This window comes from Eretmochelys imbricata, chromosome 8, assembly GCF_965152235.1.
Source record: "Eretmochelys imbricata isolate rEreImb1 chromosome 8, rEreImb1.hap1, whole genome shotgun sequence".
Classification (NCBI taxonomy): domain Eukaryota; kingdom Metazoa; phylum Chordata; order Testudines; family Cheloniidae; genus Eretmochelys; species Eretmochelys imbricata.
Window position 1 is genome coordinate 75,369,842 of NC_135579.1, and position 25,474 is coordinate 75,395,315.

Consider the following 25,474-nt stretch of genomic DNA (forward strand, 5'->3'; position numbering starts at 1 on the left):
GATACCTGAGTTGCCCAACTCCAGTTGTATAAAGTCCCTCGTATCCTACTGTGGCTAAGTACTCTATTTATTTGGACACTTGTGCCTAGAAGGTGTCAGGTGTCAATGCCTTTTGCAGCTGAGAAGGAAAGAGTTTATAATAGCAGACAAGAAGCTTTGTCAGCTATGTGGTGGGTTGAGGGAGCATGAAAACTGGGAGGAGTATTGTGTTTGTCAGTGGGAAGAAGGGAACACAGATTTGTGCCACAGAGGGTTTGAGAGGTAGGAGAGCTTGAATAGAACTCGTGGGGGCCAATTTCCATCCATCTCATTGCAGGGATGCAGTTCCACTGCAGGGACAGAGCAACCTTTTCCTGGAGTAGAGTGCTGTTTCCCTCATTTTTTAGAGAAATTGGCAGCATCCTTTTCTCACAATATGGGCTAAGAAAGTTTTCTTTCTCTAAAATGAGAGTGAAGGTGGAGGGTCTTCACTCTGAAAAGAGGGTCTTGAACAAGGAGCTGTATGGGGAGGTGACTCCAACTTCTCTCTTCTAATGCTGGACTCTCCCATTTCAAGCCTTCTCTTCTCCGTTGCTAGCAACCTACATCCTGTTGTTCTCTTTGACCTCCCCATGCCTAGTGAAATCCATCCTCAAACAACTACTCTCCTCTGGGTTATCACTTATTGAGTCTCTCTTCTCCCCTATGCACAGGGACCTGGCAACATTTCTTGGATCCAAGAATGATAATTGCCAGCATGGAAGGATGAATGCTGAATGGCTTTATTTGCTAGAAATTTCAACAATGATAGAATGAGCAAGGCTGCACAATAATAATGGACATTACTTTTCAAAACTGCTATTCAGCTTTAGTAACAAATCTCTCTGTAAAGAGTCAGGTAGAGGGTACAATTTAAATTACATTTTATTAGATAGAAGTGGATTTGATACATAAATCATGAATATATAGCTCTTCATTTCCCATTCTTCTTGTCCAGATACGTTACATGTGGACAGATCCCTATTTTTCAATTAAGAAGAAAATATACCACATAAAACAACTGTAATTTCACAATACAACAAGGTATGTGTGATATATCACTTGAAGACCACAGATTTGCCCAGAAATTTGTTTTCTTTAGACTGATACAGTAAAATGTAAACAATAAAATACTTGGTAACTTTTGTAATGATACAATACAGTAAAAAAAAAAAAATTCAACTGGTTGAATGAAAACTGATAGTCCAGCTGATACCTGACTTCCTTTTCATATGGCAGCCTGCCATTGTTTCATTATAAGTTTGTGAAAGGCACCATATATTACAAGTGTAAAGCAAGTGAGAAACCAGAACCAAGTAACTTTCCATGATTTCCTTACTGTACAAATACATACATTTTAAGGCAGGTGTTTTTATGTGCAAAATACAAGAATACAGGTAAAACCAATGTTAACATTATATGTTCTCACACTATCTTCTTTTAGTAATAACATCGGTGTCAATACGTACAGTACATTGAAAACACTTTTCCCTAACAGAGCCCAAATTAGAAGGTAGGCTGGAAATATGGTCCTGCTAATAATTAGTTTTTTAAATGTAAGAGCTTTTATGTAGACCTTTAAAACATGTAGAAAAAGTCACTCTCTTTTTCTTATTGTCTCTTCTTTTAGAAAGGTCCATATCAACTTGTTAACTATGTCAGGTTGATCCTGCTGGAGCCAGTGACTGGCTTCAGACAAAATAGTTAATCTGAAATGATTTTTAACATAAATTCGAGTAGTTTCTGCCATCTCAACTTCCATAAATGCATCTCTTTCTCCCCATAACAACAAGGTAGGCATGGTGACCTCATGGTGCTGCAGAGGTAGGCAACTTTAAAAACAAAATACAAGTTTAATTGTTTTTTTAAAATCATCATGACAAAATATCAGTCAATTTAACTTTCCAGTTCAAAATACATCACAGATTAGTTGCATGGTTTCCAGGATCCAACCTATTCACTATATTACCAAGAAATTACTAATTATCACCAAAGCTCTCTAACTGATCTCATGTCAGCAACATCTTCCGAGGGTATCTTTATTCTAACACAGAATTTACCATAGTCCAAATCCTGCAGTTGCTTTTTCAGACAAAACCTCATTGAAGCAAAACTGAGGGTCGATACATTTGGGCCTCATTTGTTATAAAAAGAGAAATTAACATGGTCATTTTTTCAACTTGTACGTTGGTATGAAAAATAACTTTGTGCAGATTTATATAATAGGTTATTGACTCTGCAGCAGATATTTGCAAATAATTTCTAAGTGGCCTTTGCTTTATGTGATCTATCTTGAACTGTAACTCTATTGTAAAAATGTCTTTGAGTGCATAAGAAATTAGCAGAAGCAAATAACATGGGGAGAGGTCAGATCCTCGGTCCAATTAAGTTATCTTTGCACTAGTTCTCTGGAGCAATGCAGATTTAAACGCTGCAGATCTGTCTGGTAGAGGACTCCCCAGCATGGAAGTGTATACAGGTGGCGTAGAGATGAACAACTCTTTTCCTGGCACCCAGCATGGGAGTGCTGCCAGGAAAAAAGAAGTGTGACTGGTAGGCCCTTGCATTCCAGCAATCCAGGATGCTTGAACTGCTGCTTGGAACTGCTGAGAATCTGGCTCTAGAGCTGTGTCTGTGAATGTTTTGTGTCACATTTCCCCTTTGAGTCTTCAATGCCCTGTCACAAACTGCTCCATTTTAATGTCTGTTTGTTCCAGTGATTCTGGAGAAGATTAAAAAGGATATTTTCTTTCTTGCATTTGAATAGTGTCCCCCTTTGATCTACTGATCAGGGGCTCAGTAACATCAATAAAAGAGAATCTAAGCCTAACATAGTCAGAATCTTACATGCTGATGAATTTTCCTATATTGGTGAATGCTGTGTCAAGTTTAAAATGATGCCAGTAGACTATCATTTAATTCCTTTTAACTGTTTTTCATAAACACTGTGTAAGATGACCAATCTATTCAGTCTCCTAGACTTACTGAAAACTGAATGTACAGTACAACTATAAGTAAAATATTTATGGAGAAAAACTTTCAATTGAATATTAGTCTCTGAAATGCTGAATGTAGCCAGTCACATTCAAACAGACCTGCAGAATGCATAAAGACATTCAAAAGACAACAGAATTCACAGTACAAAGGGGTACAGTCTCTTTTTGAAGCAGTGGGAGTTAAATACATAAATCTCTATGCACCGAGAGAAGAATATTACCCAAAATTTGCATAGCATTGGTAAAAGCTGCTTAGATCCTCAACATCAGAACTCAGGGCTTTGGAAGAATTTCTGAGGGGCTTACGGGGGGAAAGATTTTGAGACACTTTGTTAACACATTGAAAAAGAGACTTCAAAAAGAAACATGGCTAAGGGTTTCATAACATTTAAATGACTCACTTAAACTTGCATAAAATTATAATTAAAATATTTCTTTATATAACTGACTTTATATTAAAGTAAATATTTTAGAAATAAAATCTTTCTGAACATTTGAAGTAGTTAATATGATTTTTACTGATATTTATTAATAGATCTATAAGTTACAGGACTAAGTTGTGACAGATAGTAGACAGATGTGAGATAATTGCTTGAATGTAAGCCTTATTAACCCATCAGAAGTTATTTCAAATAATCCATTTTCAAATAGATGCTAAACAGCCCATCCATGTTTAAGTTTAAACTGTTTTATAAATCTTAGTGGCATATTGCAATACAGATTAACTGCAGTTGCTCAAAACAGCCACCAAGGTACACTGACATTTAATCAGTTAATAACAATGATGTAATGTGATTATTTAAAAGCAGCAGAATATTTGAAATAATTTTATTTAGACAAGCTTTTATGAGCAATTAGCATGGGGTGGAAGGTTAGGAGTTTCTTCATTTATTTCATTCTCTTTAATCAATATATTACTCTTGCACCCAGTTAGGACAATGGATATTTTGGAGATTTGATTAGTCATAGACAATTTTGAACTCAAGAAACCAGAATATTGCTCAATAAGATAATGATGTCTATGAACCATGTTGTGTTATTTCTTTTGTATGTGAAATTCAGTATGTAGCATTGTGCCTCAAGGTACCAAATAGAAAATAGTTTCTTTTAACAAGGATTAACATGCAGATTTGCAATCTAGAACATCTAGGTCACAAGGTACAATCCACTGTGATTAGTGAAGATGAAAGTCTTTAGAATCTGAATGCTGTTCAGTGCCTTATGTGAAATAAAGTGATGGTTTCAATCCAGTTCCTGGTGAACAGGTATTCATATCCAACAATATCCTACCATCACAACTGGTATTCTTACAGACAGCTTCACACAGGCAAGAACTGAATGGGTCCCAAGACTGATCTAATCCTTTAGTTCTAATGGTGCTGATGCACTGGGGGACTTAATCCCCTATTATATATTATTATAGGAAGACCAGGGACAGAGTAGGCCCATTACTCAATCAGGAGGAAAAGGCAGTAACAGAAAATGCAGCAATGGCTTCAGTGTTAAATGCCTTTTTTGTTTCAGTTTTCACCAAAAAGGTTAGCAGTAATCAGACAACTAACATAGTGAACATCAGTGTAAGTGGGGTAGGATCTGAGGCTAAAATAGGGAAAGAACAAGTTAGACAAATTAGGTATCTTCAAGTCAGCATAGCCTGATTAAATACATCCTAGAATACTTAAAGAACTGGCTGAAGAGATCTCTGAGCCATTAGCAATTATCTTTAAGAACTCATGGAGGACAGGAGAGATCCCAGAGGGCTGAAAAAGGGCAAATATAATACTTATCTATAAAAAAGGAATAAAGACAGCCCCAGGAATTATAAATCAGTCATTATCCAAAAATAATGGAGCAAATAATCAGTCAGTTTGCAAGCGTCTGAAAGATAATAAGATGACAAATCATGTCAAACCAACCTTATATCCTTTGACAGGGTAACAAGACTTGTGAATGGGGGAACGCAGTAGATGTGATATACTGCAACTTTAGTAAGGCTTTTGTTACAGTCTGACATGACCTTCTCATAAGCAAACTACGGAAAGATAGCCTAGATGAACCTACTATAAGGTGGGTGCACAACTAGTTGGAAAGCCATACTCAGAAAGTTGTTGTCAATGATTCACAGTCAAGGTGGAAGGGCATATCAGGTGGAGTCCCAAAAAGATCTGTCCTGGGTCTAGTTTTGTTCAATATGCTCATAAATGATGATGACATAGAGAGTACACTTATAAAGTATGTGGATGATATCAAGATGGGTGGGATTTCAAGTGCTTTGGAGAACAGGATTAGAATACAAAAGAATCTTGACAAACTGGATAAATTGTTTGAAATAAACAGGATGAAATTCAATAAGGACAAATGCAAAGTACACTTGGGAAGGAAAAACCAACTGCACAAATACAAAATGGGAAATGACTTCCTAGGAAGGAGTACTGCAGAAAGAAGACCTGGGGTTATAGTGAATCACAAACTAAATACGAGTCAACAGAGTAATAATGTTGCAAAAAAAGCAAACATCATTCTAGGATACTGTGATAAATGAAGGTGTGGGGAGGGTAGCTCCTTTTAATGGACACCCAGAGATCAGTTAAGTAGTTCTAGGTATGATCTGATGATTTATGATCATATCTGGCTTAAAGCTGCTTACAGGATTGCTGCTCTGTCCCTCCAGTCCAGAGAGAACAACGGAGAGACAAAGGGAAAGTTTCTTTCCCAATTTTAAAAAGTTCTACCTTCCCATTGGCTTTTTTGGTCAGGTGCTCACTTCCTTTTCTTTACCTGGGGGACTTTTAACCCTTTACAGGTAAAACACGCAGAGAACAGCTACCAAGAGGGATTTTGCAGCTAACTGGCTGGCTGGGTGTCCATTACAGGGAGCTACCCTCCCCTGACTTCATTTATCACAGATGCATTAGCAGGAGTGTTGTAAGCAAGACATGAGAAGTAATTCTTCTACTCTGCTCAGCACTGATAAGGTTTCAACTGGAGTACTGTGTCCAGTTCTGGGCACCACATTTGGACAATGTCCAGAGGAGAGCAACAAAAATGATTAAAGGTCTAGAAAACATGACCTACAAGGAAAGATTAGATTTGTTTAATCTGGAGAAGAGAAGACTGAGCAGGGACACGATAAGAGTCTTCAAGTATGTAAAAGGTTATTATAAAGAGCAGGAGAATAAATTGTTCTCTTCATCCACTGAAGACAGGACAAGAAGTAATGGAAGATTTAGCAAAGGTAAAGCAAAGAAGATTTAGGTTACACATTAGGAAAAACTTGCTAACTATAAGGATAGTTAAGCACTGGAACAAATTACCTAGAGAGGTTGTGGAATCTCCATCAATGGAGGTTTTTAAGAACAGGTTAGACAAACACCTGTCAGAGATGGTCTAGATAGTACTTAGTCCTGCCTCAGTGCAGGGGACTGGACTAGATGACCTATTAAAGTTCCTTCCAGTCCCACATTTGTATGATACTCTGTTTCTATGATATCATTAATATCCTATTTAGAGACTGAATCTTTGGTTTGCCATGCCTGTTATTAATGGGAGAGAATTTTTATCAGCTCTAGACATAAAGGTTATCCTCCATAATACGTTGGCAGTTTGATTACATTCTGTGGCCATGCCATGGAATTTAAATTGCATCATACTCTCTGACACTGAATCAGTGTAGTACCTGGTAAAGGACCTTGGTTTGGGAACAGATTTACCTTTTCTCCTGCCCTTGGGGTAATAGATAAAATAATATATTTGGATTCCAAGGATTTGGCTGAGATGTTTTACTTGGTTTATGAACATTAGACTGACCTGAAAATATTTCTGTAGTGGTTAATGGGTCCAGTAAGTGCTCCAGGTTGAGAAAAGATGTAAAGGTAAGCTTCAATGTCCTCTGCTGTTAATCGACAGCCTTTCCTTCCAATTCCAGTAGTCCGACTGGTAAACAAGTTTTTCAGAACCTAGTAAAAAAAAAAAAAAAAAAGCACCTAAGATGTCTAGACATTGTGGATAGCAAAACAGTGATGATGATATTTTTCCCTTTGAGTAGGAGATATTTGTTTAAAATCCATCTAGCTCCTTGTCTGAAGTGTAAGCTACTTTTTTTAGGCAACTATAAATAATGAAGTATAGAACGTTCTTATTCCTGGTGAGATCTATTTCAGAGTACTAAAGTATATATAAATAAGACAAAACTCCTTTGCAGTGGGCCCTTATACTGTCATAAGCAAACACAAGCTCTCGACACAGATTTCTACTGTCATAGAATTTTTAAATGCAACAACTTGATTTAATGTCAAACTCATTGACATTTCTTTTGTTTTTCTTTTGTCTTATTTTTGGGGTCTGTCTCTACAAGTTATTTAGGCAGCACATTTCACAGGAAAGCATTCCATATTCCAGCCTGTCAGAAGTTCTTGTTTTCAAACAATCAAACTCTTCTTTAGAAACTACTGCTCTGTAAGGGAAGGAAATTAAAATGTCAACATTTTGTATTTGATCTGAGGGAGAGAAGGGCTGACATTTCGAAGAGGATGTTCCATTGACTTTGGTGGATGTTCTACGTGCAGAGAATCTGGCTATTGGCATAGGGTGTCTATGCAATCGTAGTGTGTGCCTGCAACACATGTAAGCATACTAGCCTTCACCCAGCAATCTCATGCTTTTTTGAGTCTGACTCACGATTTTTGATCTCTTGAGGCTGGCAGTACTGTTATATGCTTCTTTCTATCCACATGTGCATTAGTCTGTTAAATATTAGCCCTAAAATTAGCACTGTCAAGTAATTACTCATTAATTGTGATTAATTGTGCAATTAAAATAATCCCGATTAATCACGTGATTTAAAAAATGTATCACATGATTAATCGCATTGTTAAACAATAATAGAATACTATTTATATAAATATTTTTGGATGCTTTCCACATTTTCAAATATATTGATGTCAATTGCAACACAGAATATGAAGTGTACAGGGCTCACTTTATTTTTGTTATAAATATTTGCACTGTAAAAATAAAAGAAATAGTCTTTTTCAATTAATTTTAAATTTAAATTAATTTTAAAAGTATTAATTAATACAAGTACTGTAGTTTAATCTCTTTATCATAAAAGTTGAACTTACAAATGTAGAATTATGTACAAAAAATAACTGCATTCAAAAATAAAACAATGTAAAACTTTAGAGCCTACATACAAAAGTCAACTCAGTCCTACTTCTTGTTCAGCCAATTGCTCAGACAAACAAGTTTGTTTACATTTACAGGAGATAATGCTGGCAGCTTCTTGTTTACAATGTCACCTGAAAGTGAGAACAGGTGTTCGACGACACTGGTGTAGCCAGCATTGCAAGATATTTACGTGCCAGATGCGCTAAAGATTCATATGTCCCTTCATGCTTCAACCACCATTCCAGAGGACATACGTCCATGCTGACGGGTTCTGCTCGATAACAATCCAAAGCAGTGCAGACCAACGCATGTTCATTTTAATCATCTGATTCAGATGCCACCAGCAGAAGGTTGATTTTCTTTATTCATGTTTCATGTTCTGTAGAGCATACGACTATTTAGCATATCTGGCACGTAAATACCTTGCAATGATGGCTACAAAAGTGCCATGTGAACGTCTGTTCTCACTTTCAGGTGACGTTGTAAATAAGAAGGCGGCAGCATTATCTCCTGTAAATGTAAACAAACTTGTTTCTCTTAGCAATTGGCTGAACAAGAAGTAGGACTGAACGGATTTGTAGGCTCTAAAGTTTTACATTGTGAGTGCAGTTATGTAACAAACAAAAAATCTACATTTGTAAGTTACTCTTTCACGATAAAGAGATTGCACTATGGTACTGAATTGCACTATGGAAGTGAATTGAAAAATACTATTTCTTTTGTTTATCCTTTGTACAGTGCAAATATTCGTAATAAAAATAACAAAGTGAGTACTGTACACTTTGTATTTTGCGTTGTAATTGAAATCAATATATTTCAAAATGTGGAAAAACATCCAAAGTATTTAATAAATTTCAATTGGTATTCTATTGTTTAACAGTGCGATTAAAACTGATTAATTGCGATTAATTTTTTAAACACGATTAATTTTTTGAGTTAATCGTGTGAGTTAACTTCGATTAATAGACAGCACTACCTAAAATAAATAAAATTCAGAATTACAGTCATGTTTTGCTAGCTATCCTTAATTCTTCCATAACTGTCATACTATCAGAAAGGATCAACATAGGTGGCAGTTTTTCCATCAGTCACACATTAAACATAAAAAAGAGCACTCATTTTGCTTACCTTGAAATCATTTACTGAAAATATGAATTCAGGAAACCAAGGCATTTGGAAAAAGAAGTAGTAACCAGATTTAATCAATTGTGAAGGATGTCGTAGAATGTATTCTGAAACAAAAATGCCCATGAATGAAACCTGATAAAATTACTGTTGATATCACTATTTTTAAAATCAAAGGAATATTTTAAAAGTATTAATTTAGAGAATGCTATGTGACAAGGAATGATTATAGTTTTAAAAGTAAGTATATGAGTATATGTACTGGCCATTAAAATGTAATGAATTCTGTCTTACATTTACAGTATTTTAAGTAGACAGCAAAAGGAAGGCCTGACAAAAATTCAGCAAAGGGGGCTGGACTTGACGGTTTTGGTATTTTGATCAGTTTAATTAAAATGACCTGTTTTTATTAGTCAAAACTATTTTTAATTGTGCAAAAACAATTCAATAAAGAACATTTTAAATATTTCTCCTTTCACAAATGTGATGCGTAGAGATGCTATAGAATATAGATGATAATCCATTTATGCTTTTAAATATGGCATCAATCCTATTAATGGAAGGATTAAACTTTTGAATAGTCTTCTTTCTTAGCAGGTACAAAAACTGGAACCAAGATACTGTATAGTCACTTCAGTAGCACCCTGAAAGCACGCGTAGCAAAGAAAACAATATAACTGAATTTATATTAAGCAGGTGCAGCTCTATGCCTGCAATGAGTTACACGTACAAAGTATAACATTTAAGTAGCAAGTATAGTAGTTAGGTAGAAGTCTAAAGGCTATCATTTATAGATGTAAAATTACACATGCAATTATTTGGAGATGCAAAATTGTACCTACAAAATGGAAGCCGATCTCTGAAAAATCAGTCACAAAAGATGAATAGGGATTGTTCTTTAAAACAAAACTAATTTAACTGCATTTAATAGTTCAAGTCCCAAATAACCTTTTCAAACATTCCTATTTTGTAAATTCTTAAACTGAATCACCTGTTGTGTTTTTCCTTTGACAGGTCATCAACATTGCTGGTCAAGGTCACTTGACTTTTCTGCCCTATAAGACAATGGTAAACTAACATATTTTCAGTATTGCCTGATCTCTCTAAAGTTTTCGTTCAAATATTATAAGTTTACAAGGAGGACTATAGAGATCTGCTCAATATTGGAAAAAGTTAACTCACCATTTTCTAATAGGCAGACTTCAGCACTGATCATAAGTAGTACATCTAGTCCTCTGATGCTGGGACATGTGAATGCGATGGGAAGTCAACCAATCGTGACGTGCAAATTTTGGGGAACTGTCAAAGATCTGTTATTGCTATTACTTAATAAGAAATGATATTCAGTACATGAGTAAGTGATTATAGCAAGCCCAGAGTGGTGTTATAGGGCACAAGCCTGAAAGTCAGGTGACTTCAGCCATGTGAGAACTGCAATAATTCCTTAGAAATGCATCATTCAGGGTATCTTATTGTTATTCTAAAATGCAATTTATGAATAAAAATGTGAGGAAAAAGTCATACTTTTCATGTACTGGGCATTACAATGATGCTTATGGCTATCAGAATACTTGATTTATAACTTGAATCTTTTTATTCAGTGCACAGTAGAATCTAATTGATTTGTGCCATTGACTGACAAGACCACTGAAAATTAGAGTGGATTATGTGAACTACTAAGCAAGTAGACAAATACACACATCAAAAAGTCTATGGCATCACAAAGTGCATTTTGTTCATACAGAGCCTGGCTCCTGCTCCAACTGGAGTTACTGATGAAACTTCAACTGGCTCCAATGGTACAAGATAAGCCCTTATTTTGGTAAGTGTAGCTTAATTATTCAGTAAAATAATCTTTAGTAAGTTAGGAAGGCTACTCGAGTATATTTTGTAGGAGTAATTGAGTTTTAGGGCTTGGTTCTGATTTCACTTATACTGGTTTTACACCAGTGTTACTTCATTGGCTTAAATTTATTCACACCAAGTGGGATAACAATCAAGCCCTTATTAAGTACTCTTCTGTTAAATATATCTGGAGAAGTGGGGTGAGACCATAAGATATTTAATGAGAAAAAAACAGGTCTGCAATTAAAGAAAAGAAATGTAGTAAGATGCTAGTGGGCATTTTAAAATTGTATGTGCATTTAATGCATGGGAACGTATAAATCAAGTAGCACTGGCTAGAGCCAGACATATAGCAGATATTCTCTGTGCGTACCTCACCACAAAACTCTAAAAATCCACCAAAATCCTTACCTTCAACTCCATGCTATTACAGTCATGGTCCTCTATTAAGCAGACTTGGATGACTGTTTTGTTACAACGAGGTCTGCTGTAGTATAACATCACAAAACTCAATTTCACTTGTTGTCTAAATGAGGATTAGATTGTAGGCGCCTGGTTCTCATGTACATTAAGGCTGCTTTACACAGTGGTGGATTAGCCACAGGGCCAACAAAGCCCGTGCCCAGGGGCCCCGGCCAATTGGGGGGCCTAGAAAAATGGGCACCCCTGCGCCTTGACCTGGTCTGCCCAGCACTCCTGCCGGGGAGCAGGGTCCAGGTGTGGGGCTTGCCCTGCTCCCCAGAAGGAGCGCAGGGAGGCATGTGGAGAAAGTTTGCCCCATCCACAAAGGGCTCTGATGGCTCCCAGCCCCTCCACATCAACATGCCCCGGTTCCAAAGAGAAGCTGCAGGTCTCCAATGAGTTTTGCCATCCCACAGAGGGGTCTGAAGAGCCCCAGGGCATCCCTGAATCAGTGTGAACCTGTGCCTTAGGGGCTGGAAGGGTCCAGACATTCCCAGGACCCTCAGGGCTGAAGTGAGTCAATCATGATCATATCTGGGACCCTGAGCGCAGACGTGACTCCTCCCTTTATGCTGCTAGCAGGGCTCTCACCATCCTCTGAGAGGAGGGGCACTATCGTGGCAGCTCCAAAGCACAGGCTAGCATCCGGTGGGGGTTGGGTGGGATGGGACCAAAGGTATGTGTCTTAGAAGAGGAGGGGAAAACTGAGCTGCCACGCACCTGCCCTTGGCCAGCAAAGGGACACCGAGAGCAATGGCCTTTGTCCTCTGTGCAGTTGCGTTATGCCAGGCCATGCCCTGTGTCCTCTGCTCTCTGAGACTGGAGCATGGGCAAATGTCCTTAGGCGGAGGGTGGGGGAAGGGAAATGGAGGGGCTCAGGCAACATGCAATAACCAGGGAAGGGACAAAGCAGCACATCCAAGGGGTAGTGCTGGGTGAGGGGGCCCTCTTCAGAGTGGGCAAGGTCGGGGCGAGGGGCCTTCCCCCCTCCACCTGCTCGGCACTCCTGCCAGGGAGCGGGGGAAGCCCCCACGCCCTGACCCTGCTCTCTGGCAGGAGTGCCGGGTGGGCAGGTGGAGCGGCACAAGGAGCGGTGGGAGGAGTGGCGGAGGGGAGACTGCAGGCGGAAGGTGCGGGGAGGGTCCCCCACTTGCTCTGGCCCAGGGCCCTACAAAATCAATCTGCCTCTGGCTTTACACTTCCGTGGCAATATAATGGGTCATTTTCATCCACCTTAAGGCACCTTTGCACTGCCAGGGCCAAGTAAAGCAGCCTGAGTGTAAATGAGAATCAGGCCATGGTTTTCCAAAGACAAGAAGCCAGTATATCTGCATGCTAGTACCCTCACACATTACTGTAAAATTATGCTTTAATGCAAAATATTTAACAGCTTTGGGTTTCATTTAAATAAGGGACAGATTCTAAGAGGTGCTGAGCACTTGTAATGTTCTTTCACAGCACCCCTAGGTATCCTGGTGTGCAGTGCCTCTCCAGATCTACCCTTAAATAAGCACCAAATCTGCCTGCTTAGTGAAAATGTGAATATTTTGGGTTAATATACAAATATTGTAAAACTCACCTGTAAATACAGAGGGATGAGGGAAATTAACCACAATAAGCTTGGTCACCATTTCCGGATAACAAATAGCAACTAACCAAGCGATCATTCCACCCCAGTCATGGCCAATCAGCATACACTTATTGTACCCTGCCACATAAAGACAGATTTCGACATTTGTTTACTGACAATTATATGAAAATGAGTTATCACATACAATAATGACAGTTAAACAAAAACAAATGTTACAACATATTTGCTAACAACACTTCAACTTTTTCATTTTTTCTTAACAAATTATTTACACTGCCATAGTTAAAAATGTGTCAATACTTCCTTTATTAAACATAAAAAAGAGATTAGTGAGTGTTACGCTTGAAATTTTAACAGGTAATTAAAAGTAATGGTTTCCACTGCAAATATACTTTGTCCCCTCTTGTATATGTGACCTAAGTGATCTTACTGTATGAGATCATTTCCGTGCCCTAATACCTATGTGCAATGTGGCCAAGCTGGTCACATTGTGTTCAAAATCTCAATTCTGCATCATTGTAACGGTGGGAATTATACTCAGATAGCCACACTTACTGCACACTTAAACAGATAGGGAGGATGGTGTACAGGCTCGGAACACTTCTTTACTTATCCATATTCTCTTTAGGTCGGAATTTCAAAAGTGCTAAGCATTGGCCTAACTATGCTTCCACTAATATCAGTGGGAATTTGACCACTGACTCACCAGGAGCAGAGTTAATTCAAGACTTCTGTGCTTTAGGAAATTCCACCTTTTTAACCCAGACAGACCTACATTGCAAAGCCCCAGTTCCTTACTGAGAATTAAAGCGCTCTATATACATGCCAAGTCAGATGTGTAAAATCCAAATTATTTTGGCTTCTCTGACAGAAAGCAAGCGAGAAATGTCAAGAGTTAAGACAAACACCTTTTATCTACTCTCTGATAAAAATCTCTCCGTCCACTTTTGATTTTATCTGACTTTCCAAAATAATTCCTCTCTGGAGCAAGAACAAGCAGGGGAAATTTGAGTCCAAGTGGTTATTTTTTTCTAGGAACTTTTAAGCCCCTGTGAAGCAGGGCTTATAATGAGAGAGCGCAATACATCGCAAAGCACAACCATGGCATTACTGAGGAGTTTAATAAAACTAGAGCTGCTTAGAAAACGCAAACAAAGTTTGTGATGTCATGCCCCATTTTTTGAGGGGATTCAAAATTTTCAGACCAGTTCTAAATTCAAACCTGAGGGCTAGATCATCACTTTACAATTTGCCCAGTGTTTCTGACGCTGCCCTGTGTGCAGCTTGTGAGGGATAACAACTCAGAGAGTAGCAATGTGCCTCTGGATCTCCCCACTACTCTGGAGGGGAAGTATCCTATGGTGTCCTTATATCCAGCACAGCTACATTTCCCCCTGAATAGGGGAGACCCAGCAGCTTTAGAGCTTGCTTCCCCTCCCATGCTGCTACCTGTGGTACACATAGCCTATACAAGGACATAAGGAGTACAGTACCTTATGTCCCCTCTTAGTCCCCTTTTCGCAGCTGTGCAAGCTTGGCCATGATTTGGCCTGTACAAGGGAGTACATAAATGAACTGTAAAGCTCAGCTGAATATTGACAACTGAGAATTGGCTATTGTGTATATGCAGTAACATTTTAGTAAGTTGTTTTCTTTTTATTAACGCTATACAGTCCCTACACTACTGTCACTCAGAGGGTAGAGCATATGCACTTTGCATTGTAGGTACCAGAAAGTCTCACCACGCTGTTTTGGTTTCCATCTTCTAGCAGCGAGGCCCTGTAAGTGCTACTGACGCTTAAAACCCTAATCCTATAATTAGATTCACTAAGTGCAAGGGTACGTATTAGGTGGAGACTCACTGACTTCAGTGGTACTCAGCATAAGGCTATAGTACTGGATCCAGCTGTGCTAGCTGATCCCATTGCAGGATGGGGGCATATAAGAGCATCTTTAGGGCTTTTCACTTTTGCATATTCCTTATGCTGACATAGGCATATTGACTTAAAAACAAAACTTTTCATACTGTTCAAGAATTAGTATGGACTAAAATCCATAAAATAAGTCAGATCTATTTGAATCAAATTTTCTTAGACAGTATCGTCAACTAAATGCATATATTAAAACAAAACCAATCACCTTGGAATTTTTTTAAAATCACAGGATACCTATTTATATTTCTGCAACAAATGAAATAAAATTAACAACTTGGGCAGTTTGGTTTCTGCTAACGCACCTAGAGATTCCAAAATATCCTTTATATCTGTAATTAGGCAATCTAACTTGTAATTGTCCTGGTGAGAAGGAGCATCTGTTTCTCCATAACCTCTCAAATCCAGTGCCACAACTCGATATTCACTTTTAAATTCTCGCAATTGATGGCGCCAAGAATACCTAATAAAGGAGAAAAAAATGTAGTTAAAGGTTACATGGAAGAATACTAGAATTCAGTCAGTAGTACAGCCTTTATAATAGGGTAAAGTTAAATTCTATTGGCTTGATTCTCTGTTATGTATGGCCCCTTTTTGCCATAGTACGGTGGTTCCTTCTGTCTGGTTGGGAATTCCCACTAGAAAGGGAATCTGTAGCGAAGATGAGCTAGCATGAGTGGTTCTACACCACCATCTTCTCGAAGCCCCTAAGATAGGGAGCATAGCTGAGGGAAAGAGGGTATAACCAGACTGTCTCTATGGTCCAGTTATTCATGGCTTCTAGAATGGCTCCTTAGTGCCATAGGTAGCTGGCAAAAATTAGAGCATCCCTGAGACTGCTGTAATTCTGAGGACTCAACTGGCCTCAGAATATGGGATGTGGAGAGCTACTTTTCCTATCATCTTCCTCCTGCACCAGGTAGGGCCTCAAATGACAAGATGAACACATCTGGGTTTCTTTGGGGGAGGGGGGAAGGAAGGAACGATAATTCATTCACAATGTAAAGCAAAGGATTAATAAAATAAGTTACAAGTTAATTTGATCAACTGATATTCTATGGTTTATCATCTGTGCTATATTAATCTGTGTGTCCTTATTCAGTCACTCTAAACTCTCCCAGAACAATGAAGATTAACAGCTGTCAGGGCGTCAGTACCGTACATGGTATTTTACTGCTTGTGTTTCTATGGAGAATAAAGACAGAAATTACTTACTTTAAATTACTTAGAGTGAGGAAGAGTTTAATAAGCATCCAGAGAAAGATTTGGATTATTCTTGGGTTTAGAAATAATAGATTATAACTGGATAAAAATGGTATAAAGATAATAAAAGACTGTGGGCCTCGTCCTGCAAGGTGCTACCTACCCTTCAACTCTTAATGAAATCAATTTAAATTGAGCATACCCAACACCTTCTAGGAGGTGCTCAGAACCTGGAAGGATTTGGCACTATATTATAGTATCATTCAAGGAAATATGAAAAATGTTATGATCATTTTAACCACAGATAATATAACATGGACCCCTGCTTGCTAACTTTTACTATTAGCCCTACTGCAAAGATCTCAAATAAACAACATAAATGAAGCATTTGGGAGGTCAAATAGCATGAGAGAGAGGTGTAGAATTCTGCCAGACTCCAAGTAGCATTTTATTTCAGATCCTTATGCCTTCTGCTTTGGGGGTAATGCTAACCAATCAGGGATTTTGAACACATCATGGTCAACATTACATTGTTCCTGGATTAATCAAAGAAAATGTTATTACTGTAAACACAACACCCATCACAGTTCCACCTGGGTGCCCTATGTTAATGCAAATAAATATAAGATTTAATAAATATAGGTTTCTATAAATGACTTTTATTTTTAAAAAATCAATATACACTGCCCAGTAAGTCGAGTTTACCATGGTAACTATAGGGGCTATCACAAATACCTCATTAAAGTGAAACAACATGACACAGTAAATATTTTCTTTTTTAATGACATACCACCTTTATATCTCCATACCCTTCTGTCATGATGGTCCATCAATCAGTTAAAGGCTTAATGAACAGATAGGTCTTGCACAGCACCCTGATGGTTGCCAAACTGTAGCCTTAGCAGACCACCAAGAGAAGCAGATCCCAGAGGCATGGGCTATCCAGTAAAAGTATCCTGTCATCAGCCTCTGTGTTCAATATGTATCACTGATCTTTTCATACAACACTTTTTTTATCATGCCTAAAGTATTTATCTAGTGAGACCACTGCTTTGCAGGAAGGATTTTGAAACGTTGGTAAATACCTTTGTTTTTGCAAGGCTGAATAATTGGAACTATTTGGGGTTTTTCTGATCATGTTATTTCTGGAAGGCAGTTTATACAAAATTCACTAGCTCACACACATCCTTACAGCCATTCAGCTGTCTGAATTTTTTACACTAATTTTAAAATTTTTATATTAGTTTCCCATAAGATTTTGTACTGATGTAAAAAAATGTGCATATAAGGGATTTAATGGCAGTGGTGCATTATATATTTGACTGACCTTTTGTCAATATACACCCTCAGTTGCTCACTGAGGTCAGCACTGACTGGTTATTTCATGTGTCCTAGTAAAAACCTTGAGACATTGGAAGCTAGAGGATTTTGCAATTAAGCTTCATAATAATGGAAGTTACTTCCATTCCTGTTACTATCCAAAAAGTACAGGTTTACTGCTGCTTTATACTACTCATATTGTTATTCTTTTATCTCATGCTTTCAAAACAAAATCTCAGTTCATACATAAAATTCTGCATAGATTCAGTAACAAGCCAACCATAATATTTTAGCGTGCATATTTTATCTCATCCATTACTTTATTGTTGTCTTCTTTAAAAACAGCAGATATAAGCTATGCTACTGGTGTTAACAATGACCTATATAGCAGTTTTCTTATTCAATATCCCATTCCATCTGAGTAGTCAGACAATACACAGAATGTTGCGAAAGGCATGACCTGCAATGATTTTAGCTTGTTAAATCTGGCAATCACAGCCTAAATGATACGGCCAAAATGTTAGAAACTTGGTCCTTTCATCATTACAAATAAACACTTTAGGTTTTGTTTACTTTTGATCCGCCAGGCTTCTTCATGGGCCTGCAGATGTAATAACTTTAATGGAGCCTTTTTCCGTTAGTGACACCTAAAAGTAGTTAAGCTACACAAAAGACTCTAGGCCTTTAAAAACTGTACATTTCCCTCCCTGTATTTCTTACAATATATAGTATGCTACGCCATTATTTATTAATAAATATACTGAATATTTTTTTCACTTAAAAGTCTGCCTGGGTTTTTGTGCTAGTGCCCATCACCAGAGCGTCCGAACACCGGAATACTCATTCTAAATGTTTATGCTTTGTCAACCCTGAAATGTGCTAGAACAGAGTAAATGGCTCTCCTGATAGTTTGATGAAAAGTGTACACACATGAAGAAATATTTCCTGAACTAGAATGGAAAGAGGTATTTTGGTTTAGATGAACACCTCGAGATTATTTTGTGGATGGTACAATTGGAAAAAATGAATGCATGCTCAGTTGTAGTGGTTTGTTCAGTCTCAAAACTTACCATTACTGGGATATTTGAACATAGTTATGGAGAATAGCAGAGTGGATTTAAATGGTATATAAACTATGTCTGTAGTGAAATGAGAACAAGTGGGGAGTTTTACCAGAACTCTGGAAAGCCATGAAGCAGCAGCATGAGTGGTTTACCCCGCTCTCCAGCAGCTACATAGTGGAATCTTAATCCTGAATCCTGGAAGGGAAAGAAAAAAAAGTATTGTGATCTGATTGCTGCCCAGTACTGCTGCAATGAGGATCTGAGTATTAATAGGATTTTCAAAGGTATTCAAAAAGATGAATTTAGTGGTTAACATAAGTGCCAAATTGACAGTCCTGGAAATTGAAGTCTTCTCTATCTTCACAGATCAGTGATGTATGGGCAGTGGTAGTACAAGCTTACCAACTATTCTGGAAGGATCTCCTCTAGCAGGTGACAAGGTCGTTCAGTTTCTATGCCTGTATAGTTATGTGACTCTGCTAAGATTTCCAACAAGAGCACCAACTGGTGTGATGCCCAGGTAACTACATACTAGGTAACTAGGAACTATCACCCATTCAGTTCACATAGAACACCAAACAACCACTAGATACAATGTATTTTAGTCCATGCCAAGAATACTTTATATCTGCTGTACAGCTTGTGAGTTAGATGATGCTATTCTCAGATATTTAAAATTATATCACATTGAAAACAGGTATACAGTTGACGGACCTCTGGGTTTTTTTAAATGAAAGTTCATCAAAATTAATTAAGGTAGTTAAAAATTGTATATTTTTGATGTGCCACAAGGTTTAAAACATGCTTATTTTTATTTTAAAAAGTTGAAGTCCATTAAGACTTTTCTCAGAGAGATTGGAAAAGAAGGTCTATCATTGTGACTGTTTCACCTACCTCGTCTTTATTTACTGAAATTGGCTGGAGCCATAAGCCCCCTGAGAATTTTTATGATTGTGAAAATTACCAATAGGCAAGGTGTTTATTGTCAGTAGGCTAGAAGCTGAGTCAGTGTAAACTGACATAGCTCTATTTAAATTAATGGAGCTCTGCTGAGATACCTCAACTGAAGGTTAGACTGAGTAGACTTTAAATGGGCTGAAATGATGGCCAAATAGATTTGATGGTTCCTGCCTCCCTAATGAAGAAAACTTAATGCTCAGCCATGGACTTGAGAGCGATCCAAAAGGTTACAGGTATAGAGCTGACTAGTATACTCTGAATATTGCCTATGAGGCTGTACGTTGTCTTCACACAGAAAACAGTGTTATGGTAGATCTGAGGAGATACTGCTGGTGAAGACCTTCCTGAGACAAGGGGATATGGGACTTGGGAAAGAGTTGGCTTGTGAAGCATTAGTCTGTTGGTTTGGGTTTCACATAAGGAGAGATTGTACTTCTTTATAGATGTAACAGAATGTACTGCCTCCTCTCTACAACCTGATCAATTAATGCTTTTGCCTGTGGATCAAGGGCTGATGTACTCTCCATGATGGTGAAAGTACAGTAGCCAGAACTTCCTGGCTGTATCTGCTTGAACTTCCTTGAGCTGCCCCCGATACTGCAAATGCATCAACTTATATCTTGGGACCAGGGTTCTAGAAGGGAAATATTTTTTTTCTCTTTTTCATACTCATTTTGGATTTTATGAAGAATTTGGGCCTGATTCTTCCCAAGCGCACCCCCCCCCCCCCCGCATTACAACAGTTTTACACACTGTAACTCCAGTGAAGACAGAAAATTAATTCACAAAAGTTTAGAAGCATCAAATTCAATGAGCAGTATTCAGGAATTATTTGTGACATTATCTATACATTATAGGGCTGTCAAGAGATTAAAAAAAATTAATCATGATTAAAAAATTTAATTACGATTAATCACACTGTTAAACAGTAATAGAATACCATTTATTTAAATATTATTGGATGTTTTTACATTTTCAAATATATTGATTTCAATTACAACACAGAATACAAAGTGTACAGTGCTCATTTTATTTTTGATTATAAGTAATTGCACTGTAAAAAACAAAAGAAATAGTATTTTTCAATTCGCCTCATACAAGTACTGTAGTGCAATCTCTTTGTTGTGAAAGTGCAACTTACAGATGTAGATTTTTTTGTTACATAACTGAACTCAGAAACAAAACAATGTAAAACTTCAGAGCCTACAAGTCCACTCAGTCCTACTTCTTGATCAGCCAATTGCTCAGACAAACAAGTTAGTTTACATTTGCAGGCTATAATGCTGACCGCTTCTTGTTTACAATGTCACCTGAAAGTAAAAACAGGTGTTTGCATGGCACCATTGTAGTCGGCATTGCAAGATATTTACGTACTAAGGATTCATATGTCCCTTTATGTTTCAACCACCATTCCAGAGGATGTGTCCATGCTGGTGACGGGTTCTGCTTGATAACAATCCAAAGCAGTGTGCAGCAACACATGTTCATTTTCATCATCTGAGCCAGATTCCACGGGCAGAAGGTTGATTTTCTTTTTTGGTGGTTCAGGTTCTGTAGTTTCCCCATCGGAGTGTTGCTCTTTTAAGATTTTTGAAAGCATGCTCCACACTTGGTCCCTCTCAGATTTTAGAAGGCACTTCAGATTCTTAAATCTTGGGTCAAGTGCTGTAGCTATCTTTAGAAATTTCACATTGGTGTCTTCTTTGCATTTTGTCAAATCTGCAGTGAAAGTGTTCTTAAAGCAAACAACATGTGCTGGGTCATCATCCAAGACTGCTATAATGTGAAATATATAGCAGAATGCGGGTAAAACAGAGCAAAGGACATACAATTGTCCCGCAAAGACTTCAGTCACAAATTTGATTAACGCATTATTTTTTTTTTTAAACAAGCGTCATCAGCGTGGAAGCATGTCCTCTGGAATGGTGGCCGAAGCATGAAGGGGCATATGAATCCTTAGTGCATCTAGCACGTAAATATCTTGCGACGCCAGCTACAAAAGTGCTATGCAAATACCTGTTCTCACTTTCTGGTGACATTGTAAATAAGAAGAGGGCAGCTTTATCTCATGTAAATGTAAACAAACTTGTTTGTCTTAGCCCTTGGCTGAACAAGAAGTAGGACTGAATGGACTTGTAGGCTCTGAAGTTTTACATTGTTTTGTTCTTCAGTGCAGTTATGTAACAAAAAAAAATCTACATTTGTAAGTTGCACTTTCACGACAAAGAGATTGCACTACAGTATTTGTATGAGGCGAATTGAAAAATGCTATTTCTTTTGTCATTGTTGCAGTTTAAATATTTGTAATTAAAAATAATATATACTTTGTATTCTGTTTTGTATTTGAAATCAATAGATACGAAAATATTTAATAAATTTAAATTGGTATTCTGTTGTTTAACAGTGCAATTAAAATGGCAATTAATTGCGATTAATTTTTTTAATCATGATTAATTTTTTTGAGTTAATCACATGAGTTAACTGTGATTAATCGACAGCCCTAATTTTAAAGTCTCTAATGACCTCTTCCTGGTCATATCTCAGGGCATCTATTCCCTCATCATCATCTGTGATATCGTATGAGCCACATTTGACCCCATACCCATTTGTACTTCTCAAAAATCATGTCCTCTTTTGGTTTTTAAGATTCCTTTCTCTCCTTGATATCCTCCTGCCGCTCTTCAATGTCTTGTTTAGTGGGTCCTCCTCCTTTCCTCTCTTTCAGTGGGTGACCCATAGGACTTTGTCCTCAAACTCCTCATCCCTTTCTATCTCTCTCTGTGTATATATCTATCACCTCAAACAATATCTCATCCACTCACACACCTTCAATCGTCATCTGTATGCTGACGACTCATAAATTTACCTTTCTTCTCCTGACCTCTGTTCCTCCACCCAAAACTACCTTGTCTCCCTGAAATTATCTCATGGATGTCCAGGCAGCTGTTTAAACTCAATATGCCCCAAACTGAGCTTCTCATCTAACTTCTCGAGCCCTCTCTTCTCCCCACTTTTTCTGTGACTGTTGACATCATCATCTGCACAGTCATCCAAGCTGTAACTGGAGCATCATCTTCAAACTTCACATCCAGGCTGTGTTGAAATGTCATTCCTTTTTTAAAAACATTTCAAGATCCAGACTTTCATCTTTGCTGTTTTACTTGGGACATGTAAGCACTACTCTAGTACTGATCACAACAAAAATACACTTTGCCTTCTATTATTGATGGAAAAGATGTTTCATATTTCTTGAGAGAAATGGGTGTTCTGGATATAGTCAATGATTTCATTTATCCCCAAAATGTTTTACTGCAATAATTTACCCCTCCCCAACATGATCAGTTAAAATATGGTATTGTTTGTTCTAAACGGGGGGGGGGGGGAATGTTGTATATGGGTATAAAGCCTGAGATCCTATCTCCCACACGGGCAAGTTAGGCTAGTGGCAAAGGACAATGATAGCCCAGCAACTGAACAGGCCTTGCCATCCTGGTGGGGCATAATCAGTCGATTTCACTCAGTTCTATTCTCACCTGGCACCAGTTTGAGTGCTCAAGCTCCTGGTAAAGTGGAGAGACAACTTGATCATCTGACAGTGGTCTTGTCTCTGGAATCCTCACCAGTGCACATACAGAGTGCATGCTTTATACTGTGTTAAGCATCTATACAGTATGCATGATTCATCACACCAGGCAACCCTGGGAGGGCTGACAGAACATGCACGTAGGAGCAGCTTGGAAAGAAGAGTGATTAGTGCCACCTTGAATTTTCCCTGATTGTCTAATTCTAGTGTTCCATGACTTTCTGAAAGTAATGACCAGAGGTTGGGTAAGTTCATTTGTTAATTCCCTCAAAAACTCTGAGACACATCACCTGGCTCAGCTGATTTGCATACACACTGGTTATTTTCATCAAGTTTCCTGTCCCCCCCACCCCCATCAGTAGCTATAGCTGTAGCTAGGTTACACTTTATTGAACAGAGCTCATTCCACTCAGGTCAAACGGATCACCCCGCGAACGAAGGTGACCTGCAAGGATTCTGTGTGCTTTGCACAGGAAAATTCAGCTCTGTCTTTAAGACAACAAATAAATAGAAGCAGAGTGAAACAATTCCGACAAAAGACCTGATATGCACACAGTGTGACTGTTTCAAAATGGATTACTGTTTGCAAACCCCATCTTCGTGATGCACGTAGACCGGGTTCTAAATGTCACTACACGGTAAGCACTAAAACGAAGAGATAACCAAGACCATTCCCTTTCGTTTGAATGAATCAAACACACTCAGTGCGGCTTTCCCTTCAGCACCAACCCAAGAAACAAACGGCGCTACAGCAGATCTTCAGAGAGAAAAGAAGGGGAAATGCAAGAGACCAGCCAGTCCCCACCCCGCACCCTCGGGTTTTACAAGCAAAGAGAGCGAGTCGCCTGTTATTTATGTTTAGCGGCAGTCAGGTTACCCCCTCGCACCCCCATATTGAGTGATTAGCGCAGAAACCAACAGCCTTTACCTTAATTCTCACGTAGCAGTGGGTGCCCAAGGAGGGATCACTGAGGCAGGCTGGAGGATTCTCCCGGATGATCCGCTGGAAGGTCTTGCCTGGACTCCTTCCGATGCTCCACAAAAGTTTCAGCAGCTCTATGCAGGCGCAGGCTGCGCAGTAGCTATACACCAGCGCCCAGAAGAGCAGAGCCCTGACCGTCACCATGAACCCGCCCGGGAGCCACGGTAAACAACCAGCGGGGCTCGCCATTAGGCGGCGGCTGCTCCTCTCAATCCTCCCTCCCCGGCAGCGTCGGGGGATGGGCTCCGCGGCAGGGAGCACAGCGCGGCACCAGGCAGGAGCCGCCGCCGGCAGCCGCGTGAGCGGGGCCGGAGCCCAGCCCAGGAGAGGCCGGCACGTCTGCCTCACGCCAGCGGCAGGGAGCCGGCCAGCAGCAGCCGGCGTGACCGAGAGCAGCCAGGCAGGAGGCTGGCTCCTGCAGCCGGGCGGGGCAGCCCCCCTGCTCCCAGCACCACGCGGGGGGGCAGGCACGGGGTCCTCGGCTCCCTCCGCTTCCCACCCGGCCCAACAGCGGGAATGGCGCAGAGGGCCTCCCCGCAGACCCCGGCTCCAAGGCAGGTCAGCCGCAAGCAGCCCCGTGCGCTGCGCACCTACCTTGGCAGAGGTAGCCCGACCCCCGCTCCTGTGCCCCAGCCGGGCGCCGTCAGCCCGGCGTGCAGCCCCAGGCTCGCCCGGGTCAGCCTAGGGTGTTATAGCCCCCGAACCAGGGGGCAGCTCCGCCCCGAGTCCCCAGGCTGGACTTGGGGGGACTCAGCCAGCCCAGGGCAGCCTCGAAGAGCAACCTCGCTCGTCACCTACTGTGAGCGTCTCCCCCCCACGCTCCTTTTGAGGTAGGAAAAATATCCTCGCTGCTCAGCTGGGGAGCTGCGACATTACCTGACCTTAGCTAGGTCCCTCAGAAAGTCAGTGGCAGAGTTGGGAATTAAATCTACTCGTACTCTCCCTCCCGGTGCCGTGTCTTAACTGCAGCCCTACCCTTCATCGCCCTTGGTTTACCACTCTATGCACAAGGCCCTGTGTGTAACAGGAGTACACAGAAGCACAAGTTACTGCATCAGGGTGCACTGGTTTTAAAATTGTTTAGGAGGGTTAAGAATTTACGTTTTCATTAAAATGTTAAATGCCCAAATCATATGTATGATCCATAAACTGATGTGGTGATGTAGGCTTAAGGGTGCAGCTAAATAATGGATCTTAATTCATCTGAATGGGGTATTAAACCGGGCTG

At 39.4% G+C, this 25,474-nt stretch overlaps 1 protein-coding gene across 1 annotated transcript; it reads right to left on the reverse strand.

The window, feature by feature from the left end:
- Positions 1-1,615: 1,615 nt before the first annotated feature.
- EPHX4 (epoxide hydrolase 4) lies at positions 1,616-24,435 on the reverse strand. Its single transcript, XM_077825088.1, has 7 exons — positions 24,193-24,435; positions 18,831-18,916; positions 15,440-15,597; positions 13,192-13,320; positions 9,309-9,412; positions 6,822-6,970; positions 1,616-1,850 (listed from the first exon to the last, which is right to left on the reverse strand). Exons 1-7 carry the CDS (start codon positions 24,433-24,435, stop codon positions 1,616-1,618), a joined length of 1,104 nt encoding a protein of 367 aa, XP_077681214.1.
- Between the last annotated feature and the right edge of the window lie 1,039 nt (positions 24,436-25,474).